Source organism: Struthio camelus, chromosome 2 (genome assembly GCF_040807025.1).
Source record: "Struthio camelus isolate bStrCam1 chromosome 2, bStrCam1.hap1, whole genome shotgun sequence".
Taxonomy (NCBI): domain Eukaryota; kingdom Metazoa; phylum Chordata; class Aves; order Struthioniformes; family Struthionidae; genus Struthio; species Struthio camelus.
In genome coordinates, this window is record NC_090943.1 from 50,658,133 (window position 1) to 50,673,640 (window position 15,508).

Here is a 15,508-nt window from a genome sequence, read left to right on the forward strand (position 1 = left end):
AACTACATACAAGGCATGTTCCCATAATCAGCTTGATTCTTCTCCAGCACATGTAACTGCAATACCTTTTACAATTACATTCCTTATGATTTGGAAAGGTTTTGACCCCTCCATACTTGAGACTAGATTTACCCTGAAAAATACCCAGCTGCATACAGAAGAAACCCCCAGTCTTTTTATGTAAATACCTCCAGTATCATCGTTCCTATCTGCCTAGACATGCACACAACTAATCTTGAAGTACACCCTGCTTGCTGCCTCTGGCCTCTATTCCAGCTTTTCTCTTGCCTTTGTCCCATTTCATGCTCTGACCAGGAAGACACGCATGAAGCTACTCTTGAAGACCCACCTATTCCATGAGAACCTAGTCCTCAAAAAGACTGCCCACTTAAAATGACTTCATCATGTCATACCTAACATGGTGTCTAGTTCCTTCGTTTTTACTTCAGACCTTCCCCAAAACCTAATGCAATCTCCTTGTGGCTCACCTTAACCAAAACACTTCTACATTAAACTCTAAATTTAGTGTGGCCGGGACATAGCCTTTCTACATACTGTGTACCTTGGTGATCTGCTGTCCATTACTGTGCAACCACAGTTCCAAACAGTTGATTTCAAGTAGATGTGTACACCTGTGTGAACATCGAGTGCCCGGAAAACGTGGCAATCTGACTCCATTCATCACTCAATATCATTCATATCAACCCCATACTGTAACTCAATGACAGCAAAGATGTGCAGGTATTTCTCTGCCCAAAGAATTAAGAGTTGATACATGCAATTTTTCGGTACTCTTTTTTGTGCGAAACATTCTTGACCTCTCAACTTTGCTGCATTGCAGACAGTCATGTACACAGTACCAGTGAAGTGTAAAATGCCATCAGGCTCACATCAGTGACATTTTAAGTACCTTACAGTGATAAAAGAGATTATGTTAACTCCAGTGCCAAATGAGTCAGGTTCCTTGTTACTTTCAGTCTCCACTGCAATGGTCTTCTGCCTGAAAGACCTACTGATCCTCTGCCTGCGCTCCTTTCTTTTTCTCTCCTTTTAGAGTGGATTTTTTCTTAACTTGCAAATCCAGCTGAGCTTCCAAGAGCCCCGCGGGGGAAGAGAAGCATATACCGCTTTAATCTTAAAGAGCCATATCCCAGACAAATATTTACTTGCTTGCTTCCTTGCAGTGAGATAAGCTTTGCATTCTGTACACATGCACTAACCCACGTGCTGCGATCCTTCCAGCTTCCCCCCCCTACACCACAACTCCCCTCTCCCTGCCTGCCTCCTCTCCGCTGCACACAGGTCTCCTTCCAGCTGCCGCCTTCTCCCAAAAACATGCAGAGAGCAATGTGCTCACTTGTTCCCAATGGAAAAGATGCTGTTATCATCACCCCAGGTAGAGAACAAACCTCAGAAAAAACTCTAATTTCGACCAGAAAATTCTCCACTCCGCAGTCCTGAAATTACCCTTTGGTGCATGGTCATCAGTAGGGTTTGGTAAGGTCCGCAGGCATGTACAGCCTTAAAGTCACATTGATTGCTGTCTCAGCAGCGGTAACATGCTCACTTCTCTATGTATAAGACTTTGAAACAAAGCGCCACTGGCCTTTGAGTTAATTATACCCATTCATATGTGCTAGGGTTCCTTGCCTCAGCTGGGGTTAACTGATCCACCTGCACTTCTGCTGCTGTGAAGGGGAAAAGAAATCGGAAAACTTGATGAGATCTTCTCTGTTTGACTGCTGGGAAGCATCTCAGCATTTAGCTGCAAAACAAGATGCCTGGGGCCCCTCCTAAAATACCTGCAGCTTATCAGCTCTACTCTAAGGAGTAAGGAAGGAAGCAAGAACTTAACACCTAACACATACTTATAACAAGAAACACAGCTATGAAAATTGTTTTAAGAAGCTCCTGGTAACAGTGTAGTTAGTCTTTATCAGACTGAGATTTCCATCTATCTATATGAAAGAAGCACTGGTAAAAAAAAAACGTGATTCTCTACATTACACATGTAAAAATTTCAATCTGTGCCTGCAGATCAAGGAACTGTATTGCACCACCGGGTTGATCCTGTTCTGCTAAAGTGAATGGTAAAACTTCTATAGCCCTTGCTTGCCTCACAGTCAGGCCTGCACAAGCACGAACCACATTCCTGTATTAGGTTACTTCTACTCGGTCCAGGCTGACGCTCAATTTAGTTGCGCACCTGCTCAACTCTCACCTGAAAACTAGTCCCTTGCTAGTCCTTGGGATGGCACCACTTCATCTTAACTGGAAACATTTGCATTGCCCTGGGTGGTGCTGGTGCAGGACTGACAACTTCCCCAGACACTCCTATTTAATTAATCTTCACATTCACTGCATGGAAATCAAGGCTGGTACATCCAAAGAAGCATAAGGAATTCAGGCAACCATGGAAAATCAGTGGGATTCAGACACCTCGTTCTTGGATGTTCCCTGGAAACTGTACACCAAAAACTTGAATACAATCAAAGCTGGTTTCCAGAGGCACCTCCCAGGGATCTGGGGCCCTTTCTCTACTGCAGTGGGAATATGCTTCTTCAAAGAGCAATTTAAGAATTTCCCTCTCCAAGCACAAAAACCTGGGTAATACCTGAGACTCGCTATGTCCACCTCCAAAAGCCCACATAAATCAAGACAGCACTTCAAAAGCATTCTTGGAGAACCCAAATTCCTTTAGAGACACATGCAGTAGACATGATTTATCCCATATTGCTCACACATATGCCATGATTAAAAACACAGAAAATTCTTGGCTTTGTTTGCTTCTTTCCTTTCACTTATCATACACACTCTGAGCAGACAGATGTATTGTGTACAGTGAGCTCGTGCTGACAGATAGCCAGACTGTCTGTTACTCTTCAACAGAGCGTCCTACCTACATTATGTTTAGTCCCTAGTCTATCCTTTCTTAGGTTTTACAAACATTTGTTTTCACACAGTGAAGGAAAAAACAGCTCCTTTACTGGGTTCAGAATTGCTCAGGATTAATATTGAGTCCAAGCAGAGACAGAATGAAAGACCAAGCCTTACTAAGATACATAGCTCTATCTTAAAAAAAAAATTAAATCTATTTGTCACAAGAGCAGCACCCAAGATCAGGAGAGCTGAAAGCATTTTAGATAAAACAGTTTGGTCATTTGCACTTCAATCCTAGTTTCACTTCCTGGCTCTGATGCACTACAAAGCTGCTGCATTAGAGTTCACAGAAATGTGGGGGGACCATCTGCAGAAAAACAACTGGTGATCCTTTTTATCACTATCACATACAAATATTTATTTGCCATGTTGAAGTTTAGTAACTTGAAGGCATAGCTTAGCAAACATGGATGTAAAAGATCAACTTGGTCCTTTATTCTTCCAAAGGAAGTGAATTGGAGTAACAGTGAAAAAACGAAAATAAAAGATAGAAAGAAGGGGGGAGGGGCACAGAATTACAATACCTCTACACTATCCCCTTTTCCTTGGTCATCTGCAGGGTGTCTGCGGAGTCTCCTTCCACAGAGCCGAGACTTTACTAAACTTTATTTCTTCCTTTATCATGATTGCATTTTTCACTCTCCCTGTCCTTCTTCACTCTCCTCCTTTCCCACACATTGCTGCACAGCAGCTGAACTAAACATACATGGGTATAAAACCTCTTGTCAGGAATATGCCCAAAGATCTCATGAGGAATTAGGCAGCCTCCATTTCTTCTCCCTCCCCAGCTTTCTGATTCAAGTAATTCAGTGGGCTGTGCAGCAAGACTTTCCATGTGGCCAGGATTACTACTACCTCATTGCAGACTTCCTGAGGGATAAAAGCATCTCCCTGGTGCTACCACTTATTTTGTGACTAAAATGTAAAAATAATCTAACCACCAATTACATCCTGTCAGCTTTTTCACCACATTCCCATGCACACTTTGTACTAGGGACTGAAGGGTTGAAGAGGAGTTATAAAGTTGAGGGAACTCCTGAAACCTATCCCATGGAGTAGAAGGCTACCTACAGTAGAATATTCAGATTTTGAACACTATCTCCAAAATGATTCCTCCCTCCCCAAACTCATGTTCCTAATCAGCTCCTTTTCAAAAGAGTGCAGCATCTCTTGGGCTGAGGTTCTCTGAGCTCATTCAAGCTGCATGCTCCCTGCGTAGTACATAAAGCATCAAACCACATTCCCAGGCTGAAATGATCCAAATAAAGCAACTTCTCAGGTCACTGTTCAGCAGTAAGTAAAACCGTATCTGCCCTGTTACAAGGCTAAATTCAATCTCAAATGTTAAGCTAAGTAATCACAGCAAAGCCATCTGCAGGGGAATATCACAACTACAGAGGCGGTCGGAAACATATTTTACTACGGAATTTGCAACTAATTACTTAGAGGTCCCTTCAACTACATTAGTGAAGCATAATGTAAAGTTCAAGGCAGCAGCAGTTTCTAAGGGTCACTGGTGTATGTGCAGACCACCGCTGGCTTACTTGGCAATCACAGCAGACAGGAAGCAAAGGGACTATATGCAATGGGACCTATGCAGTCTGAGATGCAAACAGTTTCTCTACCTTAGGCTGAAGAGCTTAATCTATTCCTGCTTCTAGTTTTGTGACTACAGATCTAAAATCATGAGGAAAACATATACTAGACCTGCTCCTGCCATTATTTAAATTAACAGCGGAATTCTCATCCTTCCTAGCAAAAGCAACACCAGGTTTCCTTTTCCCGGAAAACTGAACGGCTGAACTATCTCCGCTGCTGTTACAGTACAAAGTGGCCACGAGAGACAAGGAAAGAAAACACCCCATTCGCCATCGACTTTTTGCCATTCTGTGACACTAAATCAGTTAAAGCCAGCAGGGCATTTAATTTTCTCATTCAGATATCCTCCCACGTAAGCAGGCACTTTTCATCATAAATTACCAGCGTTAACATCTGGTGCTGGTCAGGATTACTTGCGGACCTGAGATTTAGAGCGGAGCGTATCTATTGCCTGTTTTCTGGAAGTATTCAGGATCCACTCACCCGCTCAGGCTTGACGGGAACTGACTCTTGGGGTGGGGGGAGAAAATCCACGTCAGTTTGAAAAAAGAACAACCTTTACATCCTCAGTCAACACCTTTTTAAGAAAATTCACAACCGCACATGGTTAGGTCCTCAGAACCTACTCAAGCTGCAATTTCTATGCAAGTCACAGAACCCTGGTCACGACAGCATTTTCATTACACCTGCCACATGTGGAATGTGCCGTATGTTCAACTACGACAGGCTCTGGGGCGTTTCCTGTCAAGCGAAGTCCACCACAGCTTCCTCTGAGCTGAACCGCGCTCTCCAGTCCGTAGGTCCTTATGTAGGGTTTGACACCATCCAATTCTTCAGCAGTCTAGAAAGCCATCTTCCTATTCAAATATCTTGAATAAAAACATGCGAGTAACTGAAAAAGGATAACCAAATAAAAGTACCAGGGAAACGCAGCCCTGAAGGTGTGAATCCTGCAATACATAGTCATGAACCATACTCATAACAATTTTTAATTACACCTTTCTGCAATGACACTTACCAAAGTAATCGGCCTTTGGACGAGCATCCATCTCCTGCTCCAGACGCTGGGTGAGTGCTTCTAATTTTAATTCAGCGGCAGACGGCCCTTGCTCCTGTGGTGGAAGGAGGGTCTGGCAGGGTAGTTTTACTTTCGTCGCCCCGGAGTTTTCCTGGTGTCCAGAGTCAGACTGCAGAGTGCTTAGGCCCTCTCTGAAAGGTGTCTTGGGAGCATCCAAAGTCACTGGCCCGCGTGAAGCCGCGTTGGAGGTGCTCTGCTGAGGGTTTGCACCACTGCTGTTGGGCCTGTGATTTTGCCCGTGGGCGACAAAGTGGCCGGCGGCACTGGGATAAGCGCTGGCTTGCTGATAGTCCACGCTTGGGGGCACAGGCACTGGGGCTGAGCCAGGAGAAAAGGATGGAGGACTGTCGTGGTACCACCGCTGGCCACCATCCCTAGTTTTGTCTGTGGCTGGGATATCCACTCCGGCACTCGGGCCACGCGGGTCGGAGAGGCCTGAAAAGCCCGGGGCGGGTGGCGTGGATGGGGCTGAGAAGGATGATGACCGCTGCTGAGGGAGACCCACTTGCACCCCCTCCTCAAACCCGGCAGAGGAGGCCAGGGGGCCTCGCGTGTGCGAGAAGGAGGAGGACCTCTGCCCCGCTGGTTTGTGCTCTTGGCCCTGGCCGCTCCTCTGGCCTTCATTCCTGTTTTCCCAGCTCCCCTCTGAAGACCGGTGCTGGTGCAGCCGGGGCTCACCGTGGGCTTTCGTGGGGCTCCGGAGCACCTGATCGCTGGGACTGATGTTTGGCCGCCAATTCCCCACAGCAGGTCTGGGCACGGCAAACCCGTCTGGATCCCCGTCCCAGCCCTGGAGCGCAGCCGGGCTCCCTGGGGCAGGGCAGCCCCCAAAAGAGGCAGGTGGGGAGGGCCTGGGGGTTACCCCGTGGCACCCGTGTGCCCCCGGGACGCTCTCCCCGCAGCCGTACCCAGCCGGGTTTGTGGGCTGGCTGGGGAAAGCCAAAGGGTGCGGGGGGCCGGCCGCAGCGCAGGCCAGGGGCGGCTTGGCCACGCTGCCTCCCGCCTGGGCCCGGCCGCCCTGTTGCCCACCCCGGGGCCCCGGCACGCTCGGCCGCGGGGCACCGAAACCGGCCCCGCCGTTGAGGGAGCCCGAGGCGGCCATCAGCAGCTCCTCTTGCTGCTGCTGCTGCTGTTGCTGGAGGTGGATTTTGGCCATTTTAGTGGCAAAAACCCGCCTGGTCTCCTCAAACTCGGGGTTGTTGCCGGGGGCTCTGTCCACCCGAAAGAGACCGTCTTTGGAGGCTTCGTACATGTTGAGGTCTTCGATGAACTTGCTGGCCTCCAGGCCCAGGTCGTCGTACTTATCCATGGCCGCCGGCTGGTGCGTGCCTCCCTGCCGTCCCCAAACGCCAGGCCGATGCCCGCCCGCCCGGCAGGGCCCTCACGCCTGCCACAGCATTGCCGCGGGCTCCTGGCCCAGGGGGAGACCGGGGGGGGGGGGAGGGAGAAAAGGAAGAAAAAATAAAACCAGAGGAAGAGAAAGCAGCAGCTGCTGTGCGCCGTCGGGGCCGGGATCAGGAGCGGCGGCGGTAAGTTCCCCTCTCCCCTCGGCCGGCGGAGGCGGCTCCGCACGTGGCGCCGCAACGGGCACAGGCGGCACCTGGCGCCCGGGCCGCGCCCGGGACCGGGGCTGGGGCTGGGGCCGGGCACCCCCCGCCCGCACCGGCAGCGCCGCCGGGGCCTAACGCGGCGCCGGGGTCGTGGCGGACTTACCGGGCGGTGCTCAGCGGCCAGGCGCCCCGCTCCGTGCCGGGCCGGGCCGGGCCGTGCCGTGCCGTGCCGCCGCGCCGTCCCAGGCGGTGGCGGCGGCGGGGCCGGGGGCGGAGGCGGAGGCGGAGCCCGGCGGCGGCAGCGCCTTCGCCGCCCTGCGACGTGTTGGCGGCGGGGCCGGCGGGAGGCGCTGCGCGGCGCGGCGCGCGGCGGCCGTTGGGGCGGCCGTTGGGGCGGCCGTTGGGTGGGGCGGCGCACCCGGGCCCTGGCGGGCAGGGGGCAAAACCCACCCCCCCCCCCCCATCACAAAAGCGTCGTGTTTGAGGTTAAACCTTTTTTCACCCCCCCCCCCCGCCCGAGATTGCTTTCTGATAATAGCCTGCACTCGGTATTACTGTTCGTGGAGGCCTCAACAGGGCCGGGACAGTGCGGTGAGGGAGGGATGGCAGGAATCATATAAAGGGTAAAAAGCAGGAGAGATAATTTTGAGAGGGGATGGGGTGGGGGTGGGGGGGTGTGGCGGCCAAACAGGCGTTGGGGGGAGTGGGGGAGCGGCCAGCTGCACTTCTGACGCCCTCCCATAAGGTGCACGGAGCGGGTGCGCGCTTCAACTCAGCAGCAGGTATGTGTAAAAATAAAGAGACCTATAAAATAGACAGCGCGTCCAAACGTAGAGATTGAAAGGCAGGCAGCGGGCACGCAGGGTGTTTTGTTTCGGTAGCGGCGGCGGTGTGCCCGCCCGGGCAAATAGCACAGCCGAATTTAAACAGAACCGGGGTCATGTTACGACCGCAAAAGTCGTAATTTGCCCAAAAGGCAGGAACTGGCTCTGGTGACGCAAGCGAGGACGAGGTTTTGTTTCGTCTCCTCCGAACAACGCTGCCCAGCTACTGAGCGACGTTAATTGCTATTCTTGCACCATGTTCCTCTGAGTAATCACCTGCCTCTAGTTCTGTACCAGAGACGATCAAGTCGGGGGGGGGGGGTTCGCCTCTTAGGGAAATAGTTGAGGTTCTTGGTGAGAAAGTTGTAGGAGCGTGAACGCAGGCTCAGCCGCCCTGATTTCTGCACGTGCGGAAGGCGTTGAAATGCAGACCGAGGCTGAAGCTGTGAAAAGCTAGCCGCGCTCCCGTGCAAGACCTGCCAGGGTGCTCGGTGGTGCAGTGCCGCAGGCAGAAACGTCTCGGTTTCTGGCTCCTGCTTTATGGGGTCGCTGTAGGACTCCAGAGAGAGGCAAGGGCTGGAGGGAGCTGCAGTGCTTTTTACTAAAGCAACTGGTAGAGTTGATCACACAGGCCCAGACATGTGTTCTCAAGATTTTTTTTTTTTTTTCCAATTCTCCCTCAGGGTTCAGGAGATACGGCCAGATGTTAAGGAATGTGCAAATTTGTTCCCTTTAATAATCACGAATTGGGCTGTGACCAAAAAGTGTCAGAAATAAAAAATCCCCTCCCTATTTTAACAGTTCCCTTACAGAAACACTGCTTAGCAACTGAGACAGTTTGCCAGATCTGAAATAGTACAACTGTTCCAGCAAGTTTCAGCCTAACGTGTTTAAAAAGTGCAGCATTATAAACCCTTGCAAAAGGTGCATATCTTCTATAAAAGAATTCACAGGCTCCAAACAAGAGTTAGATCTTATTTCTATGACCGCCAGATGCTTGAATTTGAGCTCTGATAACCTTTAGACTTGCAAAAGTTGATTCAAACATAAAAACGATAAGAGATTTTATTGTTTCTCAGGAGGAGTACGGTGCCGAGGCAGACTGCTGGGGCACAGCGGGTCCGGTCCGGCAGTCCGATACGCGGCTGAAACGCAGCGTAGCCCCGCTGATGCCGGGAGGTGGCTGGTTTTGGACCCCAGAAGGGGTTGCCACCAGCCCGTAAACACCAGCGTGCTGCAAGTTACTCAGTGTGGGAACTTTGGGGCCTGCCAAGTTTTAAAGTGATCTACAAAGCTGGCGTTTTCATATAGAGAAAATAATCCTGTCCATCAAACCTTTTTAAAACTGGGTCCTCCGTGGGGGCGGGGGAGGGAAGGAAGGTGAAGCGCGGGGCTTACTCAGGCCGAGCGGAACAAAGCCTCGTTTTGCTTTTGAAGAATCTGGGTGCCTCGAGGCTAAACCCCGCTTTGCGCAAGCCGCGACAGCTCGGGAGGCGTTTCGCTCATGTCTGGACATCTGTCCTGCAAACACAGAGCTCCCTGCTCCCCCTCCCCTCCCGGTCGGTGGATATGCGCAGGAGGATTTCACTTAAAAGCCAAAAAGGGGGAAAAAAAAAGTTGCCTGTCTCCTTTTTCTGAAGAAAAGTATAGCAAGGGACTGGATTCAATAAACCGAAAGGTGCCTTCCGGTGTTATGTTCCCTTCTGGAAAAGACAGCACCGAAAATGTGAACTGATAAAATCTGTCACTAAGCATCGAAAGAATGAGGAGTCGGATCTCTTGAGAGCGATGTTTTTCACGGGATGCAATTGTGTCACATAGAATAGCTGACGAGGAACAGGGGAAAACTGCCTTACCAGAAACGCTAATGAATATGTCAGGGAAAAAAAAAAAACCCTATCAACGTGTGGCCTAATCCTTTATTCCTATCATCTCTGCTAAAGGCTGCGTTGTGCTTTGGCCACGTTCCCCATAGCAACCGTGGGAGCCTTTTTGGCTGCGAGGGAGAGGGCTCGCCTTGTGTTTCGACCCTGGCGGGCCAGGCGGGTGGAAATCACACGTCTGCATTGCCTGAGGACGAATGACTCTTCCTCCTACCCGGGGGAGAGGGGAGCAGGTCGGGTGCACTTTCGCCTCTGCATTGCGCAGAGCCGCTATGGCAAGCGGGGGGCTCCCGGTACCGGGGGCAACTCAGACGCCGGTATTTGTTTGTTTTCTGCTTGCATTTGCCTTGCTTTCTGTTTGCGTTTGCCGGCCGGCCAGCCAGCCGGGGGTTTCCTCCTGCACACTTCAGACACACGAGTTAGCACCGTGCAGGTGCAGGCTTGAGCCCACAACTGCCTAGGAAAGTAACTCTTTTGAGGGACTTAGTCAAATCTGCCTGAGCCTGAGCTCAATTAGGGCAGCTAAAACCTAAACTGAGTTTCAGGATCTAACCGGCTTCCTTTTAACAGGCCGAGGCAATGCAGGTTTTAAAAATGGGGACTGCCCAGTGCAGAGGAGCCACGCGAGCAGCAGAGGCAGCCGCTTGTGCGAAGAGACCATAGGGGCGGGCACGAGAACCTGCAGCGTCTCTTGCCCTTCATGGTAGAGAAACCTCAAACAAAGAGCAGTGTTGGGTTTGCTTCCCTTATTTGGCTTCAGCGAATGAAAAATTTCAAACACAACCAAGAAGATGTCTCTCAGGGCAGGGCTTGTTTCTGCCAGGAGAAGGGAGCTAAAATGACTGGAAACCTGAGCCCGGAGTGGCTCACTTTGGCACGTGGCACCCTCCCTCAGCTCAGGCTTTGCATCGAGTTTGGATCGCTTTATGATGGTAAATTCTTCTTGTCCTCAGGGCTGGGCTGGGAAAGGAGATTTAAATAATCCAATAACTGAGTGTCAAAGAGGATAATTTCACAGATTCTCAAAGCAGCTTCTCCCAGAAGAGCTTGCTGAATTTGCCTTTTCACCATTTGGGGTCAGGAAGGCAATTCCTAATTGTGATATCTGTGGTCAAGGAACGAGGTCAGACACAAGACTTGGATGAGACTGTCAACAACATTTTACCGTGGGCTCCAGGGCTGTCCGGGTGCAAAGCTGCAAATTCCCAGGTTCCAGAGCTATCAATCCAAGCAAACAATTCAGGAGTTCAATACTTTTTCCTTCCTGCTCCTGGGATGTCACACTGGCTTCAAAGTGCTTTTGGAAATGAAGTTAGAAGCAATCTTAAGGGCCACTGCTAAAAACAAGCGCCAGCAGCAACGTGAGTATTACATGGAGTGGGGGTATGTGAATGTTGCACTGCTTACATTCAAAATGGGGAGAGTCCAATGTTAAAATTAAGACCCACAAAGGTGGTACTGAACAACAGATTCACTGAATCCATATGTGTGTGTACTGAGAGAATTGCAAAAAGCAACCAGAACAGGTAAATAGGGTAGAAGCATAAATCCCACTGCTTCACCCACAGGAGGAATCTGTGATATAAGCAGGACAAAGAGCCATCAAAAAGGAAGTTACACCTCACTCTCGTACCTTTTCCCTTCTCCTCTCACCAAAGGATGTGAAGTCAAGGCAAGCTCCTATCCAGCGTACCAGAGACTTAACTAATATCTATTGTTTTTTTTTTTTTCTGCAAACATACCAAGATGAGGTTCTTCAGATCTCTAGGAAACAAACGCTTTGGTGGGACAGAAATATTTTGGAATAGATGTATCTATTTTCAGCTTTCAAAAACAAAACAAGGAAGAATCTGTGACTTCGCTCAGATCATTGCCTTTTCTGACTTTCTTTTTTAAGGGTCATACATACATTTTCTGCTGGTACTTTTTATCTGTAATCTAACATCTGTAAGTTGATTTACAATTGGACCTGCAGGAGCTCTCCATCTCTGGAGGAAGCAGCGTTCTTGCTGAATTTATGCTCTGACACTGCTGACCTTCACCAGCTATGTAAAGTACATTTCCTTCCTATGCCAAAGGATAAAATCAGCTGTGTGAAGAACAATACATGCACAGACAACATGGAAAATACGGCTGAAGACCTTCAGATACTGAACTGTAAAGCCACATTTGGCCTTGATCCAGGCCCTGCTGCATGCGCACACACTGTGATTTCAAGTGCCTTCCAACAGGAATCATAGTCAAGCAATTCAAAGGCATTTTGGTGTTTAATTCACAGCGGTTTCCATGCATGTTAGGCAGCAAAATACCTTTGAAGTGCTGTGCTTGCATTTATTCTTTCTGCGAGGTTTGGGACAAGGATATTCCCAAGCAAACAGATGATTAACCTGAACTTTCTACTGGACTGGAGATGTTGCACCATAGTGACTTGTACAGCATTATGCTGCAATTAGATGTGGTCCCGAACTTTTTTAGTTCCTGCGAGTTTTACAGCCCACGCCTGTAAAGGAATTAAGGGCTCCACAATTGCTGTCGTAGTGTCAAGTGTCCACTCGCCTGATGGAGCCGAAACCTATGTCTTTAAAATCTCTCTGGTATGAGACGGCCAGATGTATGAAGGTTTTTGAGGTGAGAGTTAGATACCTGAATGCACCTTCACACCTTTGGACCTCAGTCCCTTTGAAAATGAGCCACGTTGGCCTGTTCTGCTTCGGGGCTGCCTTCGGCGCCGGCCAGGGTGAGGAGGAGGAGAGCAGAGCCAATCTTCCAAGTCCGTGCTGGCTCGCGGCCCTGCTCGCTGCCAGCACGTCCTGGGCGCCCCGCACCTCCCCGAAAACCCTACTACCACGTGGGAGCACAGCCCACAGTGACGTGTCTGGAAATGCTGTAAATAAAAAAAATGTCTCTTCCTTTCCCTTTCATCACATCAAAAGAGCCAGAAAATGTTTTCCCCTCACCGCCATGGCAACCGCCTGCCACTTGAAATCTCTTCCTCCTCACGAAGAAGCAAAACACCCACGTGAAGCGCCCTGGAAACCTACGCAGACTTCAGCGGCGGGGAAAAAGAAGAGCGCTGCAAAACAGAGAAGGCTTTAGAGACTTCAGGAGAAATGTTGCGTTTCAGCCGTGAATGGACAAACGCGACCCTTTCCTCGCCAGGAATCCGAGGAATTTCCCGGGTATCCTGGAGAACATCTGAGCGCCCTTTTACGGCCCCGGCCACCCCCAGGCCCAACCGAGAGGTGCCCGCAGTCCCAGCGAAGTGCAGCCTGCGGGCAGCCACGGCGAAGCCACCTGCCCCGCCAACGGGGACGCCGGCAGGAGGGGACTTTCCACCACACTCGGCTCTGGGCTCCCATTGTGCAGAATTGGAGAAAATGTAGAGAAAGGCCCCTCCAGTGAATTTTCTGGCTGGGAGAAGACGCCCTGAGATTTTGAGACAGTACAACAAGCGCAGCTCTGCGCTGTTTACGGAAAAAGAAGATTACGGGGTGTCTGGACGAGAACGTGCAGACTGACATCCTAGAGCACTGGCAGTTACTCATGGTACCTGTTTGTGGCCAGCACTGCAGGGAGACCGAGCGGCCGGCAGCGCCCGGGCCGTGCGGCAGTTTTCCCTGGTGCGGGTGACTTGCTGCTGAAATGAACCATCCCGGGAGGTGTTGGAGCTGCCAATCCTTGACTTCCTCAGCTCGATTCTGAAAAACGTACTTTTGTCAAATAAAAGTTGCTGAGGAAAGGTACGGGGAAAATAGGAGGGGATAGTAATGCAGGGGCAGCCTGGCTAGCTTAAGCAGTTGTCCTTGCAGGCCTTAACTACCAAAAATAGACATTTATGGACCTGGCGCCCTATCCATGGCTCTGATTTCAGCTCCCCCTTCGCTGGTGCTGGCTCAGCTCTGCACTGCCAGCCGCAGCCATGGTGCTGCGGTGCCGCTGCGCGAAAGGGTCGGGGGCAGCTGCAGCAATGAGGGCCTGAGACACAGCACAAGTTCGAAGGCAAAATTGGCATTGGCCTTAGACCTTTTCTAAAAGTCTCCCGTTATTTTCTTTATGGATACTTTACGGGTTTCATCCCTTGTGTCTCTGCCTACCTGAGGCTATAAATACCTTAGGCAGCTCATTTCCTGCAGGAGTCTGGACCATGCATGTCACTTGGAAATACCTGAGATACGTGCTGTGTTTTAGCCGGAAAGCAATAAAGGCCTCAGTGCAAAAATATAAACAAAACTGGCAATGTATAACGCAGAAGGATTTGCAGGGTGGAGCCTGGCTGTTGGTTGCTGCAGGAGTAAGCGTACCTCTCCGCTCTAGCAAGGTAGCGCCACAGCATCCACTAATCCTCCCCCTCAGCCTGATGGCCAGGCTCTAAATCACACAGGGAAATTACGAATGCTTCCTCCAGCTCTGTAAAGGGGCTTAAGTAAACGTATAGTTTATCTACACCAGTCAGGGGTTTTCTACGGGGAGGATAATACAAAGGGCTTTAGGGTAAATAAGAATGAGGCCTCAGTAGCATTAAAGCAAGCACTGTACAGGCCTGACATAAAACTATGCTCATTTCTGCAGAGAGAGAAACCAGATGATTTTTTCCCACCTTTTTTGGAAGTCTCAGACCCCTCCAGAGGACAGTGCAGCCAGAGCCGGGTGGCTGAGAGGACACTGTCACAGTGGGGAGGCCACATGTTGGCCTCTACCTTTAAGAGGCTCTGCAGGAACATAACATGATGCAGTGTTTGGAGATGTCGTTCCTCCCCACGGCTGCCCTGCCCAAGGGCCTCCGCATTCCTCTGGAGGCCTGGCCCAGGCCGCCTCCTCCCTCCTTCCCTCCAAATTTAACCCCCTGAGCAGCGCTAGGCTACCGAGGGCTATGCTGAACGCAAGGCCTCCAGGGAAGTGCCGCAACCCCCCTGGCCGGTGCAAAGCCCACGGCGCTGAGCTGGTGCTCTGGCATGAGGACGAGGCAGGGCGCTTGTGAGAGCTGGGTCCCACGGCACGGCCGGCTACGCCGGGAAGCCATGGCACCGTGCTGTGACGGTGCAAGGCAGCTGCCTGCTTGGGGGCGGGTACAGGGGGGTAGCAAATCTCTCCCAGGGACACAGGGCTGAACTCCAGGGCAGGTGAACTCTTGGGCTTTTTGGGAGGCAACAAGCCAGGCACCTTCAGGAGGCAGGTGCTGCCACGCTCTCCTTCGCTCGCGGCCTGGAGGAGGGCGAAGGCAGAGCAGCAGCAGCTCCTCCTGGCGTGCCAGGGAAAAGGAAAACAGCCAGGACCACCGCGAGCATGGAAACCCACAGGACGAGCAGGAGCCCCAACCTTGCCACAGAGGCGGGGGCCCACCGTGGCCTGGCCCGGTGCCACACAGGGGACAGAGCTGTCCCACCTCCAGGGTCCTTTCCCCTTGCTCCCTCCACACCTTCGCTGCGGCAGCCCCAAGACAGCCCGAGGGGAAGGGAGGACAAGGGTACGGCGGCCGTGCGCAGGCAGGGTAGGGGGCAGGAGCTGGGGACAGGCTGGTGCGCTCCCCTATGGTCCGGTACAGCCAGGTGTGCAGCCTGGGTGCCTCCCTCTGCCCCACACTCAGGGCAAAAATGGACATCCCCCTCCCCCCCTTTGACTTTTTGCTTCTATTGC

At 51.1% G+C, this 15,508-nt stretch overlaps 1 protein-coding gene across 2 annotated transcripts in view; it reads right to left on the minus strand.

Annotated features, from left to right (window-relative positions):
* Window positions 1-7,064, minus strand: part of LIMD1 (LIM domain containing 1) — a 41,550-nt gene extending 34,486 nt beyond the window's left edge. The window contains exon 1 of one of the 2 annotated variants that reach the window (XM_009687956.2): window positions 5,558-7,064. In XM_009687956.2, coding sequence (XP_009686251.2) covers window positions 5,558-6,926 — 1,369 coding nt within the window. In that variant the 5' untranslated portion in view covers window positions 6,927-7,064. The remainder of the gene's footprint in view (window positions 1-5,557) is intronic. The other variant, XM_068935655.1, reaches the window with a different exon arrangement.
* Window positions 7,065-15,508: the final 8,444 nt, after the last annotated feature.